We start from the raw sequence: 25,819 nt of genomic DNA on the forward strand, positions 1-25,819 counted from the left end.
GCTGTCTTGCATTATCTGTGTATTTATTCAGATCTATGGAACAACCATTTGTGTATTTCTACTTATTTAACTTTTGTATAGCTTTGACCACTAGCATTATATTCATATTTCTACAAATTTCAGTGGTTTACCATTATCTTTTTTCTTCTCTTAAATTATACGAAATTGAAATTCTTTCTTGTATTTTGCAAGTTGGACATGTCATAGTAAATGACAAATAATAAATGTTTGTTCCCAGATGTGTTCCAAGTATTTTTTACTTTGCCTGGGCATTGTACTGTGTATTAAAGTTGCTTCAGGAAGGATGTTAATGGCATGTCCTGTGGTCTTCTTTGTAGTCGCAGCGCCGGGTTACCTTTCACCTCCCCGACGGCTCCCAGGAAAGCTGCAGTGACAGTGGTCTAGGAGCCCACGAGCCGGTGGGTAGTGGAACCCTGATCTCACACCCTCTTCCTCTGGTTCAGCCACAGGACGAATTCTATGACCAGGCCTCTCCGGACAAGAGGACCGAAGCAGACGGCAACTCTGATCCCAACTCTGGTGAGTCCCCTTAAAAACTTTGCTTGAAGATTTTCTGGTTTTCTGTTGTGCCCTTGAATTTTAACAGTAATCCTGGGGAGCAAGTAAATGGTCATTCAATTGTTTTTTGCTGCCTTTGTTGTTTTAATATTTCTTGAAATAGATCTAACGTGCTTGACATATCAGCTGTTAAATTGTATGGTGCATCTTTAGTTTATGAACCATGAAAAATAAAAGAAAGAAATGCTGCAGATATAACTGCAAGAAGCCATTTTTTTTTGCATGACATCTACATGTCAAAGATATTAAAATAGGAAGACTTTTTTAGAGTTTCGAATTGATACAACATAGTTAAGTGGACGTGGTCAATGACGGAAAAGAAAAAAAATGTCCTGTGGAATTCTGTTTTCCAGTAAGGACTTTATATGGTGATTGAAACAAGTATGAAGAAGAGTGATAGTGATGTAAGGGTTTTACTTTTTACCTATTTTAATTTTGTATGATTCTTTAGTCAGTACACCAAGTGAAATGAGTGGGATGGGATTGGCAAAATATTTTATTCTGCACAGACTTACATACATCCCATGTTAGACATCATTGCTCACTCCAGGTAAGCCCTGTGAGGGTACTTCTTCAGCCTTTGAAAATCACTGGGGGCCAATGCTATACCTTTTTTGGTCATGCTAGTTTTTTGTTTCTCTTTAAAAATCACTACCTAGTTCACTTTAATTGAAAAAATTAGAAGTCCAATTTAATAATTGTTATGTCTAGCTTAAAGTAACAACCATGATTTCTGTTTGATTTGAATTGAAAGTTTTTTCTAACTCCATCTTGACCTGCTTATAAATTGTCTATAGTGCAAATGGGGTTAGGGTAACTTTTCTATAATGCTCTAGCTACTCTTCTGATTTCTTTAGATATTATAGTGACTCTGGCAATTCTGTGGTTGAAGTAGAAATACCAAGAGGAGGTAAAAAGCATTAAAGGGCTTTCTTAACTAATCCTATTGTGTTAACCCAGCATTAGTGTTCTCTGCCTACTAGAAATTTAAACTGATTCTAGTGATGGGTGTCTTTTGTACATATGCCCCCTTCTAAAGTGTGCCCCAGTCTCTCCAGGTTTTTCTGATAGGTAGTTCTCTTCTCATTGGCATATGCAGTTACAATTGCATCTTCTTTCTGCTCAAGTTTTTCTCAGCCAATCTTTTAGGAAAATCTAAATTCCAAACCAGCTCTGGTCCTCAGTCTTTCATGCCCTGTGTCTTGATCTCATAAGGAAAACATAAGCGCATTTTTGACTTCACATATCCAGAAGGTCAGGGATACTCAGAGAGGCAACCAATCCTCTCACAGCATTTGGGGGACCTGATTAAATATTCTCCTTAGATCTCTTGGTTCTGATTAGTCTAAGGACCATTAACCTAAGTGGTTCCATTGACTCAGCTTTTCCTGGACTTGTGTAAAGAGGTTGAGTATGTAGGACAGTTCTTTCTCAAATGATTTCCTACTCTGCAACTTCCCCTTCTCCAATTTTAAAGCATCTTTTATTGATATTAAACCAAAGGTCCTGAAACTGGTTGTTGACCACCTCTTCTGCATGTGGCAGTGGTTGACTCCTCTGGTCTTCGGGCCTCTTCCAAAACTGAGACAGGAAAAATCCATTTTAAGCATACTGACACAAATAGGACTTGTCTATATAGTTCACCAGTTATTTTTACAGAAGTAAAGTTTTAAAAAATGTACACAGCAATATAGTGAAACTAAGCTGCCCTAGACCAGGACTTTATCCAATATATTTATTTTCTTAAACCTGAGAAATAGCACTGGCTGAGCTACCAAATGGGAGAAGATATGAGAGATTCTAAAGCTTGAGGTGGTAGGGGGAAATCTTTTCAAGTTTGCTCAAGAATTCTTCAGAATTTTTAACCAATCTGGTCACATGGAAAAAAAAAGACCGTAGGGAGGACACACCCTTGCATACTCCAACATTCAATTCAACACAGTTACTTCACTCAGGAGAATCATGGTCAGTGAAATGTGTTAAACCAGACCAGTGCTCCTTGATGGAGAACACATCTATATTTGCCACTGAGAAAGAAGGTGTCAGATAGGGGAAGAGGAGGCGCTCAGAGGGCCCCTGGTGGCCAACATTTCTTTCAGGATCTCCTGCCTGGCAGGTGGATTCTTTACTAGCTGAATTATCAGAGAAGCACTCTGACACTTGAAGGGACTTTAATTTTAATCTCATTTGTAAATGTCTGGAGAAGAATTCATTAGACCAGCCTAGAAACATTAAGAGATTCATAACTAAACAGTGATTCATATTGAGATAGCATTATGATATATTATATAAAATCTGAAGTCATGGTTTTGTAATTAACTTTGAAAAATTTGTGGCATGAGATACAGGATAATTGAAGCAGTAATCTTCACCAGTATTAATCTTGCTATGTAGATATGAATTGTTTCCTTTTTCTTCAGTGGCATTTTCTGTCTGCCTCTTGAAGAATCTTCTCTTCAAGAAGGGCTTCCCTCAAAACTCAGTTGGTAAAGAATCTGCCTGCAATGCAGGAGACCCCGGTTTGATCCCTGGGTTGGGAAGATCCCCTGGAGAAGCGAAAGGCTACCCATTCCAGTATTCTGGCCTGGAGAATTCCATGGACTGCTTAGTCCATGGGGTCACAAAGAGTCAGACATGACTGAGTGGCTTTCACTTTCACAAGAGTAATAATTTTATAGTGATCATGCAATATCCATATAAATTTGTATTATCTATAGTTATTGAATATTGTATTGATATAGATTCCTAGTTTTTCAAATATAATGATTCTCAATAAAAGTAATTAAAATTTAGTATAATTTCATGGTAAATTTCTCATTATACATTTTTTTAAAGAAATTAATAGAAATGGTATCATGTGCAGGAGTTTTTGGAAACCTAAGGTTTAATATATCTTTGTTGTGGTTTAGTTGCTATTGTGTCTGACTCTTTGGTGACCCCATGGACTGTAGCCCTCCATGCTCCTCTGTCCATGGGATTTCCGAGGCAAGAATACTGAAATGGGTTGCCATTTCCTTCTCCAAGCAATCTTCCCAACCCAGGGATCAAACCCCTGTCTCCTATTTAGAAAGTAGATTCTTTACCAATGAGCCACCTGGAAAGCCCATTTAGTACACATTTAGGCTTTTATATAAACCTCTAGCAACCAAATAGATGATGTCTTTATGTTCTAGACACTTCTGAATCCTAGAGCATGCTTAGCCGACTGGCCCACAAGGGACACACACACATGCAGCATTTCTTGCACTAAGTTTTGTCAGCTTTTCTGCATAAAAAGGTTCATCTTACTTGCAAATAGCAGAATAAATTGTATTTCCTTAAAAAGTTAACTTATTAATGTGATCATGCACTTCATGTAAAATTCAATAAAACCATTAATTTATGAAAATAGTGATTTTCAATCAAAGATTTTAATTTTTAGCACATATAACTAGAGTTATGAAAGAATTTTAGTAAGTTAAAAAGAAACCAAAACAACTATGTGATCAGATCAGAAGCAGCTTGTTATCACTAATTCAGAATTAAATTCCATTGAGAAACATGAATAGAGTTATATTTTGTATCTGGTGTTTCTTTTAAATGCTAATTTAAAGGATTTTCTTCTATTTAATCACATACAAAATTTCAAATTGTATTTATGTTTTTAAAGCCCTGTCATGTGCTTCCACTTCTACCTGGATTGTGTATTAATAAATTGGTGAATTTCTCACTAAGAATACTTTTGGTTGTTGGTGATATTTATGGGTAAATTTATTGAGATCTACTTATGAATCAGGAATAATAGTAACTGTTTTAATGTATTGTTTATGATTCTACACCAATATTGCAAGTTAGATAGTATTATGAAAGTGTTAGTTATTCAGCCGTGTCTGACACTTTGTGCCAGGTTCCTCTGTCCATGAATTTCCCGGGCAAGAATACTAGGGTGGGTAGCCATTCCTTTATCCAAACGATTTTCCCAACCCAGGGATGGAATCCAGGTCTCCTTCATTGCAGGCAGATTCTTTACCATCTGAACCACAACTGAATTTCAGAAAATTTTTCTAAGACTACTTTGCAATTAGATTGGGAAACAATGGAAACAGTGACAGACTTTATTTTCTTGGACTCAAAAAAAAACTGCAGATGGTGACTGCAGCCATGAAATTAAAAGACGCTTGTTCCTTGCAAGAAAAGCTATAACAAACCTACAGAACATATTAAAAAGTGGAGACATTGTTTTGCCGACAAAGATTGGTATAGTCAAAGCTGTGGTTTTTCCAGTTATCATGTATGCGTGTGAGAGTTGGACCAAAAAGAAGGCTGAGTGCTGAAGAATTGATGCTTTGAACTGTCCTGTTGGAGAAGACTCTTTAGAGTCCTTTGGACAGCAAGAACATCAAACCAGTCAATCCTAAAAGAGATCAATCCTGAATATTCATTGAAAGGACTGATGCTGAAGCTGAAGTTCCAATACTTTGGCCACCTAGTGTGAAGAGCTGGCTCATTGGAAAAGACCCTGATGCTAGGAAACACATAAGACAGGAGGAGAAGGGGACAACAGAGGACAAGATGGTTTGATGGCATCACCAACTCAATGAACATGAGTTTGAGCAAGCTCCAGGAGATGGTGAAGAACAGGGAAGTCTGGCATACTGCATTCCATGGGGTGGCAAAGAGTCGGACTGAGTGACTGAACAACAAACTTTGCAAGTTTACCTGACTTCACAGGTTATGCTTTTATTAATCAGAGAAACCACCTGCAATATGCACATGTTAAGACAGTGTGTAAAAGAACAGAGTCATTACTGACACTGAGTTTTAAATTTGGGAGCATGGATCTCATTTTTTAAGAAATTTGAGAAATTGAATAATATGAATTCTAAGATGTACAACTTGTGAAAGAACTACTGTGTCAAGGATTATTTGGCATTTCTAATGAAAATTTAAATCTTAATAGGACCCAACAGATCATACAGTATAAATTATTCTATACAGAGGAATAAAAAGGGAAGTGATTGGCTTAAGTTACATAGCTTGTGAGTCAAGACTAGAACTCATATATACAGACTGTTATTTAGTGCTCTTTTCATTGAAACATTTTTTCTTTATCATTGTCCTTAAACTTTTTCCTTAAAGAGAATCTGAGTGATTAGTTATTAGCAACTGTTTTTCCCATTAATCATTAAAGACTTTTTGCTCACCTTCCTATTCTCCTTGCATAATAGTTCCTGATATATAATAGGACAGCAATGTATAAAAATAATCAATTGTTCACAAACACATGAAAATACAGTCAGACAAATTAAGTGTTCTATCAAGATAAAAACAAATAAACAGAAAAAACTAGCAAGTGCTACATCATGTTAACTGTGTGTGTTGTCTTCAGTTTGGAGTATTGACTTCTTTTTAATGGTCTATATTTTCCACAATTTTAATAATATAGTCATAATTATATTTTTCAGAGAAGGCAATGGCACCCCACTCCAGTACTCTTGCTTGGAAAATCCCATGGACGGAGGAGCCTGGTAGGTTGCAGTCCATGGGGTCGCTAAGAGTCAGACACGACTGAGCGACTTCACTTTCACCTTTCACTTGCATGCATTGGAGAAGGAAATGGCAACCCACTCTGGCGTTCTTGCCTGGAGAATCCAGGGATGGCTGAGCCTGGCAGGCTGCCGTCTATGGGGTCACACAGAGTCGGACACGACTGAAGCAACTTAGCAGCAGTAGCAGCAATATTTTTATTTGTAATTTTCATGGAAAGCATGCAATACAGAACTGAGATACTCATTCTTAGAGTATCTGTTTTTCATCAGGTAAAAACATTATTAAAATTTTTTTTTCCTGTCATGCTTAAAGTTATGGGAGATACATGCTAAGAAAAAAATGAGAATTTAAAATGACTGGTCATGAGATACAGGCCATCATTTTGGGGAGGAAAAAATAAGCTTAATAAAATTTTAAAATACTCCAGAAAAGTCCAGAAAAAACAATGACACCATCAAATTTCAGTCTTAAGAAATTGTGCTAATCCTAATAGGCAAGAAAAAAATCATTAACCATAAGATCCTTTGGGAATTAAACATGAATTTGATCTTCTGGGAACAGTACTTTATAAAAATAATTTTGTGAACTGTATTTATTATTTTTAAACATATACTGGTTGAACTAATTTTATTGATCCAAAGAAAATTGTTCAGAGGTTTTGTTTTGTCACTTGTTGTGTTCACTTCCCTATGGTATTTTTGTAATCAATTCATGATGATCCAGTAATACTGGTCCCTGAGTTAATGAATCTAGCGTTCCTCAGAAAATGGTATAGAGAAAAGATAATCAATCATACTGTACTTTAAATTTAAGAGGAAAAAAGGCAACAAAAGAACAAAATTTGATTTTCTTTATGCTATAAAGGCTTATTTATGCTTCTTTATAGCTTTATTAAATTTATTTGTCTAAACAAATTTAGAAATTTATTTGTCACTGCTGCTGCTGCTGATAAGTCGCTTCAGTCGTGTCTGACTCTGTGCGACCCCATAGACGGTGGCCCACCAGGCTCCCCCGTCCCTGGGATTCTCCATGCAAGAACACTGGAGTGGGTTGCCATTTCCTTCTCCAATGCATGAAAGGGAAAAGTGAAAGTGAAGTCGCTCAGTCGTGTCCAACTCTTAGCGACCCCATGGACTGGAGCCCACCAGGCCCTCCGTCCACGGGATTTTCCAGAGTGGGGTGCCATTGCCTTCTCCGGATATATATATATATATATATATAAAATCTACCGTATATATTCTATTGCTAATTGCCTCCAACTTTGTGCCTTAAAACAACACACATTCATAATTTCACAGTTTCTTTTAAGTCAGGAGTCTGAACATGACTTGGATAAGTCCTCTGCTCAGGATCTCAAATGCCTGTAATCAATGTGTCAATCAGGTTGTATGCTCATCTGCAGGCAAAACTGTAGAAGAATTTACTTCCTAGATTTTTCAGATGGTTGTTTTTGTTGGTTAGTTGCTAAATCCTCTCTAGCTCTTTTTGCTACTCAATGGACTATAGCCTGCCAGGTTCCTCTTTCCATAGGAATTCTCTGGCAAGAATACTTGAGTGGGCTGCTATTTCCTACTCCAAGGGGTCTTCCCAACCCAGGTATCAAGCCCACATCTCCTGCATTAGCAGGTGGATTCTTTACCCCTGAGCCACCTGGGAAGCCTTTTCAGATTGTTAGCAGAATTTATTTCCTTGCAGGTTTAGGACTGAGAACCCCAGCATCTTGCTGGCTGTCTGCTGGCGACTGCTCTCAGCTTTAGCGGCAACCCTCAAATGTTAGCCACACGTGCCTCTCAACATGAATTCTTACTTCTTCAAGGGCAATTAGAGAGACAGTCTCTGGAGTGAGTTTGTAGCAACACACATTCTTATATAGCTTAACGTATTTACGGGAGTGACATTCCATCACTGTTGCCTTACACTATTGGTCATAGGCAAGTCTCAGGTCCTGCTCACACTCAAGGAAGGGTATACACATAGTCATGAACACGAGGAGTTGGGATCCTGAGCAGTCACTCTAGGGTATTTCTACCACAATTTATATAAGACTTAGTAATTCTGTTATAATTTACAAATTAAGAGCTGTCATTTAAGATCCTTTGTTCACACAGGTTTTCCATGATTCATTCATTTATTTGTTCTGTAGACACTCATACAGAGGCTACTATGTGCCAGGTACTGGATTCTGGGGACAGGCATTAACCAAGTTTTTCTAAACTTAAACAAATTGAGATACTAGACTGTGAGAACAAAAGTTCTAATCTAAGTTCCTTGGTCAGAGAGGTCATGAGGACTTTTGTAGAAATTTGTGAAGTTCCTGAAATTGTTTTGCAATTTATTTTCTCTCAGAGGCAGGCTATAAACATTTCATAGACCACAAAAAGAAGATAAAAGATATTGATTTTTGTAAGAAAGAAGATACTGGATACCAATAACATTAGTGAACTAGAAGAAATGCCAATTATAAGTGTAAAAACAGATTTTTTTTTTAAAGCATTTATTTATTTGGCTGTGTTGAGTCTTAGTTGTGACACATGGGATCTTTGTTGCATCTTGCTGGATCATTCCTATGGGCTTCTCTCTAATTGTGACTCATGGGTTTAGTTGTGGAGTCTTAGTTCCCCTACCAGGGATTGAACCTGTGTCCCCTGAATTGAAAAGTGGACTCTTAACCCCTGGACCACCAGGGAAGTCCCTAAAGTGGGGTTTAGAATAGAATGTCTTGAATAAGAAATCAATAAAAAGTTATACAAAGTGATACTTTAAACAAGTGACACTGGATGAACAGAAATTGAGTAAATAAAATATATGTGTGTGCCCCTGTGTATATGTGTGTGTATGTGAGCACCCGCTGAGCAGGGCAGGTTTTTTAGTGCTATGAATTGTCAAGGGCAGTTGGGTAGACAGTGAATAGTTCAGTATTTTTGTAGCACAAACTAGTTATGCTTAGCTCCACCACACAGTCTCAGGTTCCTAACTTTCAAAATGGGGTTATTAGTGTCTTTGAGATTATTGATATAAAAGCTACAGTTATTTGATATCAATAATCACTTAGCGTAGTGTTTGAAACATAGATACTCAACAAATGGTTGATATTCAACTGTTCCAGTCTGTGATAAGAAATGAGCCTAAATTGAGATCTAGGTTGGGATCAGATTTTGAATGATGGGGAGGATATGATACGTTCTAATTGAATATAGCCAATAAGAGAATAGAAAGATTTGGTATTCCAAGATTTTAGTTTGCTAGACTTATTAGAAAACTACACAAATAAATTAGAGAATATGAGATAAAAATTCAGGAAACCATTTTTAAATTTAATTTTGGCTTCCCTGGGTCTTTGTTGCTGCACAGAGACTTTCTCTAGTTGTGGCAAGCAGGTGATACTATTTAGCTGTGGTGTAGGGGCTTACTGTAGTGGCTTCTCTTAGGTGGAGCTTGGGTTTTAGACTTGTCAGCCTCTGTAGTTGTAGTGCAGGAGCTTAGTTTCCACGTGGCACATGGGATCTTCCAGGACCAGGGATCTAATCCATGTCCCCTGCACCAGCAGGTGGACCCCTAACCACTAGACAACCAAGAAAGTCCCAGGAAACAATTCTTAAAAAAAACAAATAAATAAACATTTGCAAGGCATACGACGTTTTTTAGGAACTAGGAGAATGACTATGAGTTGGAAATTGGAAAATGACAATGTAGAAGGTGAATGAAATTTGGGGAGTAACTATGGGAATTATGAGGATGGACAAGGAATCCAAGAAGGAAATTATGACACATCTTAACACTTAGGGCAGGCAAAGATGAGAGTAGAGTGGAATGAGAGCAAAGAGTATTTAAAAAAAGAGAGAGAAAATAGGGTAAAGTCAAAAAGATATTTGAAAGCTTTCGGGAGGTTTGAGTCCTATACACAGTTAGTGTTGGCTTCTTTGGGGAGGCAATGTGGAGTTGTTATTAAGAGCACAGACTGTGGATTCAGAGTACCTAACTCATTGATCCTGGGTCCACAGGACTGTTGGCGTATGATACAGATTTGATTTACAGGTATCTTTAATATTGTATTATTATTATTATTAGCAATAGAGAGTGCAAATGTTAACATGTAGATAAATCAAAACATGTATCTTAAATATTTAGCAAAAGTTGTCAATTAAGTTTTCAAAATTACCATGTTGAGTTTTAAAATGCAAAATTATTGTTATACCCTAGAGGATAAATATTCTAAAAAAGTGTTTCAAATTCTGAATACTTTATATCTTAAATTCCTTTCGTGTTACTTTTTTCATACTTATCATATTTGATGGGCAGTTCCAAAAATCACTGTTTGCTAAAGAATGATAAACTTATACAATAAAGTATATGTTTATGCTCCAGTATATTCATTATTTCACTTTAAATAAATTATGTTCACTTTGTGACTTTAAAGTATTTATTATAATATTAATTATTCACTTGTTTTATTACTATTTCATTTTTAAGAGGATTGCAATGAGATGATTTTATGTATTATTACTTGAAGTAGTCAGAAGATGGCTGTAAAACCAGCGGGAACACAAGATTTCTCTGCTGGCAAGTTTTAGATCTCATCAATTTCAAGTGTGACTTTAATCCCAAAAAGAATTAGCTTTGAATACTCATTTATTATAAATATTTAAAAGTTGTTAGTAATATTCTTTTGCATTTGAGCTTGTAGGAGTCACTGAAATAGTATGTTCTGTGCTGTAGCAGAAAAATCTGTAGGAACAATACGCCTCCTAGTGTAAATGAAGGGTAATATCAGCTTTCATTCCTGTACTGAGAGGAATTGTATTTCTATAGCTGCCGGCTGCCTTGTGATTCTGCTAAGGGTGGGTAAAGAGGAATGGCATTAGTTAACTCTGAATTGTGGTCTGCCTTAGAGGGGAAAAAAATATATATATATAAATTCTTCCTATATCAGTGTTTATAGTAATTTGAGTATTGTAAGTGATAGATAACAAGATAAACAAATCAGTAGTTATATCTAAAAATAAGGAGTTACTGGTTTCAGTAACTGTTAGAAATATTTTAAAGCCATCTCATAAGAAAAACATGGAAATAAATCACCAGTTTTAAAATATATATATATACTCAAAATCAAACTAATGTCTTTTATTATATCCTGATATGGAAAAACAAATTAGAGAAATAAAAACTGTCTAGGGTTTTAAAATGACTTGAAAATTTTGAAGAAATCACAGATACTTGTCTCAAATGTCCCAAATTAACCTCACCATTATTTTGACACATGTTTCTGTCAGTGGATTGAGAATTATTCTGCTTAGTGTGACTGAAAAATACATGGATGCCCAGATTTTGATAACTCTTAAGTTTCCAGATAAAATACAGGATGGTCAGTTAAATTTGAATTTCATATGAACAATAAATTGTTTCAGTCTAAGTATATCCCAAATATTATAATATTGCAGTTTCTTGCAATATTTAGGACATACGTTCACTGATTTAAGCATCCATTCTGCATTTTATTTTTTCTGAATCTGGCAACTCTACTCAAAATATAATGATTTAATAAAATAGTATTAAATGAATTAAATCATTTAATTTAAGTATTATGAGGAAGTTTACTGATGGCATGCATCTGCTGCTGCTGCTGCTGCTAAGTCGCTTCAGTTGTGTCCGGCTCTGTGTGACCCCATAGACGGCAGCCCACCAGGCTCCCCCGTCCCTGGGCTGTCCCTGGGATTCTCCAGGCAAGAATACTGGAGTGGGTTGCCATTTCCTGCGCCAATGCATGAAAGGGAAAAGTGAAAGTGAAGTCGCTTAGTCATGTCCAACTCTTAGCGACCCCATGGACTGCAGCCTACCAGGCTCCTCCGTCCATGGCATGCATCTAATTACAGTTAAAATTGGGTGCAATGATTAGTCAACATAGAGTTGGACTTCCCTGGTGGCTCAGTGGTTAGAATCCACCTGAAATGCAGGAGGTGTAGTAGGCACATATTCAATCCCTAGGTGAGGAGGATCCCTTGGAGGAAGGCATGGCTACCCACTCCAGTATTCTTGCCTGCAGAATTCTATTGACAGAGGAGCCTGGTGGGCTACAGTCCATGGGGTCTCAAAGAGTAGGACGTGACTAAGTGACCAAGCACAGCACAACACATGTTAGAGTTAGTTCTGTGATACTTCCCCAGGTAGAGATGTTATTTCTTTACTTTAAAAAAAGCATCAGTTCATAGTACCCAGAAAATAATCATCAGGTCCAGAAAATAATCATAATGTTAGAGGCTCAGTCTGTGCTTATATTCAACAATATAAATACATCACTCTACCATTAAATGATGACCTTTATGTTGGTCTTTCCCTGATACAAACAGAGAAATTCTGGTTAAAGATTTTGATGCATAATTTTTTGTTGTTGTTGTTCAAAGTCTGTTTTATACAACATATTTTATAATTCTTTGTTTTCATTGACTTTTACATACTTTATTTGCCTTCAGGATCTAATCTATAATTTGGGGGATCTGATTGCTTTGAAGGAAAACTATGTCAACATGGGTAGGAGATAGAGAGAGGGAGAGAGGAGTGAAGCAGGAGAGACAGAGTTTCAATTTGTTTCTGAAATTTTAAGGCTTTTCTGCATATCTTAGTAAAGACATCCACCTAGAATACATAAATACATTTTTTTAAGATTTCTCAGGTAAGATGCTGAAATAAAATGTTTGGAGTACCATTAGACTGAGTACATATAAATGCCTCTTCTGTTTGTCAAGCTTCATGAACTTGGGCGGGTTACTCTGGTCCAGTGGCCTCATCTGCAGCAGAGGATGAGCATAAGACTTGTAACTCATAGACTTGTACAGAATTTCAGGCCAATGCAAGTGACTCAGAACAGTTCTAGGTTCACTGTAAGTCTGTTAGTTATGTTATGTTATGTTAGTATTATTGTAAGCTATGGTAGTATTATTGTAAGAATTAAGTCAAACTAAAGTTACTTAAGCAAACTCTTTAGCTTCAATTCTGTCCCTATAATTTATATACAAGGAAAGAAATCTGAGATTTATCCTTCCTAAATTCCAGTTCCTTCCTGGCTAGTTGAGGAAAGATGGATGTTTCTTTTTTAGTGTATCAAGATAATATTTTAGCTCTGCATTTCATACATTGCACAGGCAGTCAAATTTTGTTTTTAAAATTTTAGCACCAGTTATTTAAAGTATTACATAGATTTAGTCTAAAAGAGCTTTTGAATGGAGAGAATTTGGCACTTCTATAGGATCACGCCAAGCATCCACAAATAGGTTTAGCTGGTTACATATAGTTATATATGAAGGATATTAATAAAAATCTTATTATGCTCCAGATTTCTGGAACTAAATCTTATTATGAATTTTGAGCTGTTACAGGCCTATTCCTACTAATTGGCCAGAAAACTCTTTATTTCTTTGTAATTAGTAATAACCTCACTCTCAGATCTACAAACAGGCAATATACTGTACTTGGGCAAATTTGCCAGTTAATCTCTGCAAATTAAAAGCACAGTTAAAAATAACGTAATAACAATCTTGATTTAAATGCTCATTAGAAGGAAAGAATTAAACCATAAACTTCCTAACTGCAGGCGCTGGTTAAATTGATTATTTTCCCCCCATGTTTTTGTGTTTTGACATTAACAGGTATTTTATCATTTCTGAGTGTTCAAACAAAAAAACCTTTTACATTAGGAATAAAATAAGAAAACCTGAACTAGCTTTTAAAATATTCCAGGAATGTAAAAAAAAAAAAACTTCTTTAGTCAAGGAAGGGATTACATTATATTTTGTTTTTAAAGATGCAGTCATAGTCTGAACACAAAATGACAATTGTGAGACTGTGTAGGGACCAAAAATACATATAGAGTTCCAACAGAACAACCAGCCCAGGCGCAGGAAAGGTAGCATCCTACCACAGGAAAAGTGGTAACTCATTGGAATGTTTGCTCAAGGCCTCTTTTTGTTAGGGAAATATATTTTTCAAATGAAATCAAAGAGGAATCTTCATTCAGAAGAGGATGTTGAGTTCTGATTTAAGCTCCTTAAGAAATAGCTATAGAATATCTCACAGTAACTCTTCAGTAATCTCTCCTAAGTCAGAACTATTGTACAGTAAGAGATTATGATTTAAAATAAGAAGTTCAGGTATTTTGAGCCAGAAATACCAATACTCCATGTGCAGTAAAATCCTCACCTAAGCGACAAGCAGCATAAGAAAGTGAGAAGGGAAATTAGCCTATAGTCTCCCAATTTTATGTGATGCTAACACAGTCAGAGAGCTTTAGTTCTTTAGTTCTACCATTGTCCTGAAAGGTATAGATGATTTGAAGGTATTTCATGATGTGCAGGGCCATGGGAACACCTGCTATAAATAAGGCAAATCGAGGTTGACACTGGCCCGTACTTTCTACTTGTCAACTCTTGTGTCTCCTCTCTCCGTACCTCTTTGTCTCTCTTTCACATGTCTGCTGATTCTTTATGATAATAATATAATTACCTTAAAGAGAGGATGTTAGAAATATTAAAAATGATGTAAGCAAAATGTCCTGAATAAAGTCTGATAAATAATAGCTGAAAAATGTCAGTGTTACTGTAAGTAAGGAATGCTATCTCTTCTTGTTGTATCAGTGTTCTCACATCTCATCCTTCCAGTGTGATGCTTCTAATCAAATTTGAGTTGGTAGACTGCAGAGACAATTTGATTAAGTAAATGAGGAAAAACCTGTGGGATATTTACATGAATGATGTGCTAGTGCATTTTAAAGAACATAGGGGCATATATTTTGACTGTTCTGACATTTTTATTTACTTTCTAGTTCTCAAAAAGAGTTAAATTTAATGATTTTTTTTTCAAATTTTAAATCAGAGGAAAAACAATATGCATGATTATAATAGTTTAGGTGGTATTGAATGAAGGGCTTTGAGCCACCAGGGAAGCCTTAAAATTCTTAAATGATCAGCTATTCAAAATAATCTGCCGAAGGTATATAGAAAGTATATATTTTCACAGTCTTTAAAACTAAAAGCCCACTGCTATCTTCTATTATGTTTATCTTTACATGATAAAAATTCATAAATTACTCATTCATGGTACACTAATAAACATTTGAATTTTAGTAATAGTAATCTGTGGAAAAAGTTGCTGTCAAGATACAATGACAAAATAAAACATTCATTTTTATAATGTATAATATTTTCAAGTTAACAAAATATATATTTTTAGTAATTTACTTTATATACTGTACTCAAAATGCTATTGATATAGAAATCAGGTTTTCAATTTCATTTGGACTGTTTTTCTATTTTCCTTATATCTCTGAATTGCTTGTTTATTTGGCCTCAAATGAACTGCAGGCAGACAGTACTGATTCATGGTTAGAGAGCCTATGTGGCATTGACTTTCTCATTTTCACTGAATTGCATGAGCACCTGGAATAAAGTGTTTCTTTTCTCCATGGCTAAGCATCCCCTTCCTCTCTGACATTAGCTACAATGTGCTCACCCTCCACAGTTCATCACAGATTCACAGTTTGTGCTGATGCAAACTCAGAGATCTTACATAGGAGGCACCAAGTTGGGGTCTCGATGGAACAAAAGGCAGACAGTAAGGGAGACTTTGAGGGGTCCCTTAGTCAATTCCTTTGCTAAAATTCAAGGTTATATTCTACAGAGATCAGCTCCTTCATCTTTTCCTTATTGACAGTTACATGTTCCTCATCTCGCAATTTTCAGGATACTGATTTTGATCCAAAATATTTTAAATCTATTTCCCAACTATCTTAGGAATGGCCACTTCCTATTTTGTCCTATTGATGATGGGGGAAGTCAGATGGAGCAGCGTGCCTAAAGAGTCCCTCAGTTTGATTCTGGGTGTGAGGGCAGAGCTGTTTTCTATTAGCCTTTAGGTGAGGTTCAAACTTTGTCTATTCCCATTGCCTCTTTCCTAGCAAATTACTTTGGGGAACTGGAGGTCTGAGGGAATGATGTGACTTGTCTTATTATTTGAAAAAGCTGGAACAAAACATTAAGTATAATGCTGTCTCTCTGTACCAATAAAACAAAATGAAGATACTCTTTTAATACTTAATTTTGTTGTTTTATTTTAAAATATGTGTGATCATAAATATGTGGGATTTTATACTTATTTAAAAGCCTATAGTCTCCTTAAAGTTTTGGATGCTGGAATGTTTCCCTAGGCAGTAAGAGCAGCTTATGGAAATTATACAATGCATTAAAAGTTTAATCTTAAACCTAATGATACTCTATAAACTCTTTATAATCAGTATCATAGACATCTAAATTACAGTTATACTGAAATATTTTTATCAGCTTTTATATGTAGCTCTATCTCTACCTAGAGGGGACAAATATGCCAAAAAACACCAGTTATGAAACACCTTCTTACCCAGATGGTCACAGAGAAGCAAATTTCTTCTTTGCACACTCCTTTTATTGTGTCATTCTCTCATTCAAATGTCTTCATTTATTTTTTAAATTATTTCATTTATTCTAAAGTTTTCATTTTTTAATTTATTTATTCAGACATCTGGAAAATTTTCTGAATGCTCACTACATTGCAGGATGTTTGAAGAAACTTCTTAAAATGTGCAATATTTTATTTGCTTTAGTTTGCTAAGTAATGCTCAATTTATTCATGTTTTCTATGCAAAAGATAATTATGTATAAAATATGTAATCACATAATAATAATTAAATAAATTATTAAATACTCCCACAAGTGACCAATTCCTTTACTGAAAAATTTCCTCAGTCATTTTGATTACTTAGGTGTATGCTATTCTGTGGAGAAGGGAATGGCAACCCACTCCAGGATTCTTGCCTGGAGCATCCCATGGATAGGGGAACCTGGTGGGTTACAGTCCATGGGGTTGCAAAGAGCTGGACATGACTGAGCGACCTACACATACATGTGCATGAGCATGCACACACACACACACAAACAAGTTTGAAAATGTTGCTGCTTTACAGTAGCCAACTATTTGCATTGTATTCCTTCAGAACATGTTTAGATTTTGCAACTATTTGCCCATAAATCAATTGAATCATGTAAGTTTTGAGACTGATTTACTAGTTCTGTGAGGTCACTGAACTTTAGGTATATAAAAGTTGACCCAGCAGCATCTTTATGTAAGTAAAGTAATTAATTAGGACAGCACAAAAATTAGGAATCGCTTTGGTAAAATGCAGTATTTTATGCCTAAGGAGGCTTTATTTTACCTCTACTGTGAGTAGTTTATTTCTTAAGGGCTTCATAATTTTTTATTCCAAGAACTATAATTACTACCACATGCTTTATGAAAGAAAAGTAGGAAACACTACATAATTTGCTACACAGTCTGAACTTTAAAAATATTTACCATTTCAGTTCAATTCAGTTCAGTCGCTCAGTCCTGTCTGACTCTTTGCAACCCCATGAATTGCAGCACGCCAGGCCTCTCTGTCCATCACCAACTCCCGGAGTTCACTCAGACTCATGTCCACTGAGTCAGTGACGCCATCCAGCCATCTCATCCTCTGTCGTCCCCTTCTCCTCCTGCCCCCAATCCCTCCCAGCATCAGAGTCTTTTCCAATGAGTCAACTCTTCGCATGAGGTGGCCAAAGTACTGGAGTTTCAGCTTTAGCATCATTCCTTCCAAAGAAATCCCAAGGCTGATCTCCTTCAGGATGGACTGGTTGGATCTCCCTGCAGTCCAAGGGACTCTCAAGAGTCTTCTCCAACACCACAGTTCAAAAGCATCAATTCTTTGGCGCTCAGCCTTCTTCACAGTCCAACTCTCACATCCATACATGACCACAGGAAAAACCATAGCCTTGACTAGACGGACCTTTGTTGGCAAAGTAATGTATCTGCTTTTGAATATGCTATCTAGGTTGGTCATAACTTTCCATCCAGGGAGTAAGCATCTTTTAATTTACCATTTACTCAGTGCTTAAAATGTGCTAGTGTGCATGCTCAATTGCTCAGTCATCTCCAGCCATTTTGGACACCACAATATGTAGCCCTCCAGGTTTCTCTGTCCACAGGGTTTTCCAGGCAAGATACTGGAGTGGATTGCCATTTCCTTCTCCAGGAGATCTGAACCTACTTCTCCTGCATTGTACGTGGGTTACTTGCTGCTGAGTCATCTGGAAGCCTAGAATGAGTTAGGCACTGATACAAATTATTTTCATGGCTGAAATCAATCTATCTTGAATATATCCCCAAACAAACAAACAAACAGGCTTACATACATGAATTGTTGTATGAAAGTCACAATACTAATGAGTAGAGGATGGGGTCTTGAATTTAACTTTAACTTTTAACTAGTATTTGATTTTAATCTAAATATTTTAAAATTAATCTAATAGTGTTTCAGTGGGGATATTTAGTGTTTTAAGAGATCCATTGAAAATCACTCAATTTTGAACTCTTTTGACTGTGAGTAGGATCTGCAATCTCAGACTGATCATTAATTAGAAGAGTTTGTCTTTCATATCATACAACACAAAAGAATCATTGCAATTTTAATATAGCAAATAATTTTAATATAAATGTACAGAAATGTTAATAAAATGGCTTTCATTACTTTTTAACTTCTGTTTAGGCAACCTTTAGATAATTTTGGTATAAATTATCAAGCTTCAAATAAAAGAGACATGCTGTTATTTGGGCTAGGATGAACTACTTAATAAAAAAAAAAAAGCCATCCCATTAGGTTGGAAATAAAAATACAGGATCCAGTTAAATTTGAATTTCAGATAAACGATGAATACATTTTACATGTACCGTGAATGATCTGGGACATGCTCATACTAAAGGAATATTTATGTCTATCTGAAATTCAAATTTAACTAGATATCCTGTATTTTATCTGGCAAACTTATATCTACTAGAAAATATTGATTATGCCTTTCTGTGATTAATGATACCACATACAGATTTGGACCATCATTACAATAAGAGCATTAAAAGGACTTACTAATTCAACCAGTCTTCCTAAGAAGCAAGTGGACTTCACTCCAGAATTGCAGTACTATTCCCTTCAGCATATTTTGCCAAGCACTTGTTGCCCTATAGCATATTTAGGAGTTTCCCCATTTAGAATGGAAGCTTTATGAGAAGTTTTGTTCAGTTGTATTTCCAGTGCCTAGAACAATGCCTACCACACAAGAAATACTCAACAAATACGTGTTGAAGAAATGGATGAATGAGTATGAAAAATGCTCATTGCAGTTATACTCACATTAGGTATTCAGCATATATTCAGGAGGGAAATGTATACATTTTCCTTACCACTGATAGACAAAAATAGTAACAAAAAATGTTGACTCTATTCTAGAGGCAGTGAATCGGCTATTTATTTTCACTGCCTGTCCTCCTAATTCTGATTTCGTGTGGGAAAAAATGTGTACAGGTGAGTTTTGTTCCTCTGCAGGCTCTATCCTTCATCTAGCCTTCGTAGATGAAAGGGCTGCATACAACTTGAAGAGCTGCATGAACGCTGAAGGCAGCCCTTTGATTTCCTCTTCACTCCCCCAAACTGCATTTTAGATCCTACAAATCTTGGCAGACCCTAAAGGAGGTGGCTGCCCCTATTATCCAGAATAATGAATTGTACTTGAAAAACTGAACTCAGCCAATGTTACCCTTTGGGGGGAAAAAATGGCACTGGCACATGATAAATGAATACTTCTATCCAACACTGGGAATTGTAGAAGAGAAACTGAAATCATTTGGGCCACACATGACACTGTATAATATTGCTTTTGCATCATCAAGTCTATTAAGATACTGTATGGAAAATATGTTTATTTATCTGGCAAAACTGCTAAATAAATAAAACTGCTAAATAAATAATCAGAGAGTCAGTTCTGCTGAATAGTCTGTCATGTGGACACTTCATTTACTGTTTAGCTGAAGGCTGAACAGGACAGAGCAGGAGCCAAGTAGACAATAACTTTTAAATATAGATGAGGCTTTGTTATTAAGCCTACAGTTCAATATTTGTAAGAGCTGCTACTAAAAGTCACAAATCGTCCTTTAGTGTTTTATCCTTTGTCTTCTTCGTGTCTTTCCTTTCAGAACTTTAACTCTTTTGATCAACACTGCAAAATATCATAGGAAACACATACAAGGGCTTTGATTTAGATATTAATTTTGTATAAATCTAGTGACTTTGTCTTGGGATAGTATATCTTGGGTTAGTTCTGGTACAGATACAATTTTGGCTAAGCATTTTGTCAAATATTTTAAAAATACTGTGTAAGAATTGACAAACCAGTTCATATATGTGTGTGTGTGCACCAGTTTTGGTGAATTTGCATGGAAGATAAATTTGAAATGCAATAAGTATTCCAGGAATTAATATTATTGTTTTGATATAGGAAATTTCAGAGATATAGTATTTTGAAATATACTTTAAAGCTGAACGGAGAAGGCAATGGCACCCCACTCCAGCACTCTTGTCTGGTAAATCCCATGGGCAGAGGAGCCTGGTAGGCTGCAGTCCATGGGGTCGCTAAGAGTCGGACATGATTGAGTGACTTCACTTTCACTTTCCACTTTCCTGCATTGGAGAAGCAAATGGCAACCCACTCCAGTGTTCTTGCCTGGAGAATCCCAGGGATGGGGGGAGCCTGGTGTGCTGCCGTCTATGGGGTCGCACAGAGTCGGACATGACTGAAGTGACTTGGCAGTAGCAGCAGTTAAAGCTGAAGCATTCTGAATGCTTCACTTTCTAATAAATCCCAGAAACCTAGTAAATGTCATGGTTTCATCAGTATGTGACAACCTAATCTAGCTGGAACTTTACAGCCCTACTTAGAAGCAAGTATTAAAATAAGAGGAGATACTCTAGAAAGTAATGCAATTGTTCTCCACCAGCAGAGATATTGTTGAAAACAAATGTGCATAGAAAATCAGTTGAAAAACATATACTAATGTATGTTTCCCTTGAATGATGGAATTGAGAAGAAATTTATCATGTGTTCTATTTTTCTATATATTTATTTTTATATTGTCTAGTTTTATTTCTTTTTGAGGAAAATAGCCCTTGTTAACAGTTTTTTTTTTTTAACACCGTATCAATGTTTTTTTGATTCAGTTCAGTTCAGTTCAGTCACTCAGTCATGTCCTACTCTTTACGACCCCATGGACTGCAACATGCCAGGCTTTCCTGTCCATCACCAACTCCCAGAATTTACTCAAACTCATGTCCATTGAATCAGTTATGACATCCAACCATCTTATCCTCTGTCGTCCACTTAACCTCCTGCCTTCAACCTTTCCCAGCATCAGGGTCTTTTCAAATAAGTCAGAACTTAGCATCAGGTGGCCAAAGAATTTGAGTTTCAGCTTCAGCATCAGTCCTTCCAGTGAATATTCAGGACTGATTACCTTTAGGATGGACTGGTTGGATCTCCTTGCTATCCAAGTGACTTTCAAGAGACTTCTCCAACACTACAGTTCAACAGCATCAGTTCTTTGATGCTCAGCTTTCTTTATACTCCAAATCTCACATCCATACATGACTACTAGAAAAACCATATCTTTGACTAGACAGACCTTTGTTGGCAAAGTAATGTCTCTGCTTTTTAATATGCTGTCTAGGTTGGTCATAACTTTCCTTCCAAGGAGCAAGCATCTTTTATTTTATTTTATTTTTGCATCTTTTAATTCTATGGCTGCAGTCACCATCTGCAGTGATTTTGGAGCCCCCCCCCCCAAAAAAAAATAAAGTCTGTCACTGTTTCCACTCTTTCCCCATCTATTTCCCATGAAGTGATGGGACCGGATGCCATGATCTTAGTTTTATGAATGTTGAGTTTTAAGCCATCTTTTTCACTCTCCTCTTTCACTTTCATCAAGAGGCTCTTTAGTTCTTCTTCAATTTCTGCCAAAAGTGTGGTGTCATCTGCATATCTGAGGTTATTGATATTTCTTCTGGCAATCTTGATTCCAGCTAGTGCTTCATTCATTCTAGCATTTCTCATTATGTACTCTGCATATAAGTTAAATAAGCAGGGTGACAATATACAGCCTTGACGTACTCCTTTCCCTATTTGGGACCAGTCTGTTGTTCCATGTCCAGTTCTAACTGTTGCTTTTTGATCTGCATACAGATTTCTCAGGAGGCAGGTCAGGTGGTCTGGTATTCCCACCTCTTGAGGAATTTTCCACAGTTTGTTGTGATCCACAGAGTCAATTTCCCATCTGGTCATTAACACATCTTTAGATTTATATTAATTAGGAGAGTTATGCTAAAGTTTTATGGAAATAGGCATATAATTAGTAATAGACAATTTATCTGAAGTAGTAGACATTTCTGTTTTACATTTAGATAACCTTGTGGCTCAGCTGGCAAAGAATCTGCCTGCAATGTGGGAGACATGGGTTCAATCCCTAGCTTGGGAAGATACCCTGAGAAGGGACAGGCTACCCACTCCAGTATTCTGGCCTGGAGAATTCCATGGACTGTATAATCCATGGGGTCACAGAGAATCGGACACAACTAAGCGACTTTCGCTTATCGCTTAACAGAAAACATGGGCTTCCCGGGTAGCTCAGGTGGTAAAGAATCGGTCTGCAATGCAGATTCAGTCCTTGCGCTGGGACGATCCCCTGCAGAAATGATAGGCTACCCACTCCAGTATTCTTGGTCTTCCCTGGTGGCTCAGATAGTAAATAATCTTCCTGCGATTCAGGAGACACCAGTCTGACCCCTGGGTTGGGACGATACCTTGGAGGAGGGCATGCCAACCCTCTCCAGTATTCTTGCCTTGAGAACCTGCATGGACAGAGGAGCCTGGGAGTCTACAGTCCATGGGGTTTCAAAGAGTTGGACACGACTGAGCAGAACAGACACAGCAGAACAGAAACTATAGACTGAATAAAAATAATTATTTGTTCCGTATTCACAATGAATTAATAAAAATAAATACATAACTGCTTACATATACATTTAAATTATCTTTTATAATAGTATATTGTAAAAAGAAATATTATAGTATGAAAGACCACACATTGAATCAATGAAAATATATTAATTAAACTTCAGTCTTTTAATGTCAATGTATGAATATCTGTGTCTAATTTATAAATGCAAACTCATATATTTCTATGGAATTTCCTGGATATACACTGAATACATTGAAATAATTTTTAATGACCTAAGCTATTACTGTACTTTGTAGGTGGAAAAAAAATCTCTCTTATACTATAAGCAAGGATATTTAGAATTTTGGAAGATGCCAGGGGATCTTCCTCACTCAGGAATCAAAATGGGGTCTCCTTCATTGCAGGTGGATTCTTTAACAGCTGAGGTACCAGGGAAGCCCACCCAAGGAATTATACCTTGTTAAATTCAAATTAAGTTAAATGAAAAAGTTAGGGCCATTTTTATGGTTATCACACCCCCATTCTTCAAGTTAAAAGGCCACTAATCTCCTCTATAAATTAGCTAAGCTCTATAAACTCTATTTGATTTCTACATGCTTAATAGTCAATCTGTGCATAATCATAACTAGCCCTGAGGTAAGTATAAGCCTTAAGCTTTTTAGCTCTGCTTTTCTTTATTAAATACCTATGACTTATTTTCTTGAGTATACTCTTAGAATATTTCTACCTGGTAAAACAACCTTCTGAAAAAAATATCAATACAAATAACATGCTCCATATGTTAAAGTATTTTACTTTATTTTACTGTGATGCTAATGGCAACAGCAACATGAGTGATACTTCATGGTAAATAGATGGGGAAACAATGGAAACAGTGACAAACTTTATTTTGGGGGCCTCCAAAATCACTGCAGATGGTGATTGCAGCCATGAAATTAAAAAAACACTTGCTCCTTGGAAGAAAAGTTATGACCAACCTAGACAGCATATTAAGAAACAGAGACATTACTGTGCCTACAAAGCTCTGTCTAGTCAAAGCTATGGTTTTTCCAGTAGTCATGTATGGATGTGAGAGCTGGACTATAAAGAAAGCTGAGCACAGAAGACTTGATGCTTTTGAACTGCGGTGTTGGAGAAGTCTCTTGAGAGTCCCTTGGACAACAAGGAGATCCAACCAGTTCATCCTAAAGGAAATCATTCCTGAATATTCATTGGAAGGACTGATGCTGAAGCTGAAACTCTAATACTTTGGCCACCAGATGTGAAGAACTGACTCATTTGAAAAGACCCTGATGCTGGGAAAGGTTGAAGGCAGGAGGATAAGGGGTCGATAGAGGATGAGATGGTTGGATGGCATCACCGACTCAATGGACATAAGTTTGAGAAAACTCCGGGAGTTGGTCATGGACAGGGAGGCCTGGTGTGCTGTAGTCCACAGGGGTCACAAACAGTAGGAGAAGACTGAGCGACTGAACTGAACTAAACTGAATGACTAGAATCATGAGAGAAGATTCAGTATTACAGTTAAGGCAATTATAGTGAAACTTATAGGTTTTGATGTCTGAACTAGTGAAATTAACTAACAAACTAATTGTATGTGTACTGTATGGAAATAGCCAATATCATTCTCTAGTAAATATTCTCCTTAGGAAGAAGTTTATGTGGTATGCGTGCATGCTCAGTAGTGTCTGACTCTGTGAACCCATGGACTGCAGCCCTCCAGGCTCCTCTCCATGGGATTCTCCAGACAAGAGTATTGGAGTGAGTTGCCATTTCCTTCTTCAGGAGTGTATGTTAGGGTATTCTTAAAATGCATTTTAAGAAGATATGCACAGGGCACAGAGAAATTAATACTTATTTTTCAAAGACAGGCAAAAGTCACCAATATATTTTATAAGGAATACTTCCTAAAGTCTTTATATCTGCTGCTGCTGCTAAGTCGCTTCAGTCGTGTCCGACTCTGCGAACCCATAGACAGCGGCCCACCAGGATCCACCGTCCCTGGGATTCTCCAGGCAAGAACACTGGAGTGGGTTGCCATTTCCTTCTCCAATGTATGAAAGGGAAAAGTGAAAGTGAAGTCGTTCAGTCATGTCAGACTCTTCGCGACCCCATGGTCTGCAGCCTACCAGGCTCCTCCGTCCATGGGATTTTCCAGGCAAGAGTACTGGAGTGGGGTGCCATTGCCTTCTCCAAGTCTTTATATCAGTTGGGAATAAAATGTAGAGATCATTAGATTCAATCAAAGACTCTAATCTAAAGAATATGATCATCAACATGACACATATATCTTATTAATAAACTATTATAACCTAATTTTAAGACAGTGTAAATATAAAACAATATTTTCTTATAATATGATTTCTTATAGAAGTGTGCAAATGAATCTCAGAAGTGACTCTAGGAAATATATTTGTTTATGAAAATAATTGGAAATGGAATTATATATTCTCTCACTCTCATTGTCTCTCTTTGTCTCTCTCACACTCCCTCCATTCTTCTCCCCTTCCTGCCTTCCTGCCTACCTAGGAATGCTACAGTAATTGAAAAAAGAAACATGAAAAAAAAAAAAAAACCCTTAAGGTTAAGTGTTCTCAAGTAATTTTGAGTCTTCTATGGGACTTGTGTATAACTTCAGTCTACATGAATAAATTAAGGAAAAAAATTACAACGTGCTATAAAGTTATATTGTTTTAAAAAGCACACTTGTTATTTGTTTGCCTAAAATGTTATTATACATGTATTTTTGAATACATAAGAAAGAGTTCAAGCACAAGCTCTGATGCCAATGTCTGTACCAATATCCATAATTACAGTT

General features: G+C 36.6%; 1 protein-coding gene across 2 annotated transcripts in view; it reads left to right on the forward strand.

The window, feature by feature from the left end:
* Positions 1-25,819, forward strand: part of PCDH9 (protocadherin 9) — a 1,139,636-nt gene that overhangs the window by 739,312 nt on the left and 374,505 nt on the right. The window contains exon 4 of one of the 2 annotated variants that reach the window (XM_010855193.1): positions 339-540. In XM_010855193.1, the coding sequence (XP_010853495.1) occupies positions 339-540 (202 nt within the window). The remainder of the gene's footprint in view (positions 1-338; positions 541-25,819) is intronic. The other variant, XM_010855195.1, reaches the window with a different exon arrangement.

This window comes from Bison bison, unplaced genomic scaffold (assembly GCF_000754665.1).
Source record: "Bison bison bison isolate TAMUID 2011002044 unplaced genomic scaffold, Bison_UMD1.0 scf7180017864358, whole genome shotgun sequence".
NCBI lineage: Eukaryota > Metazoa > Chordata > Mammalia > Artiodactyla > Bovidae > Bison > Bison bison.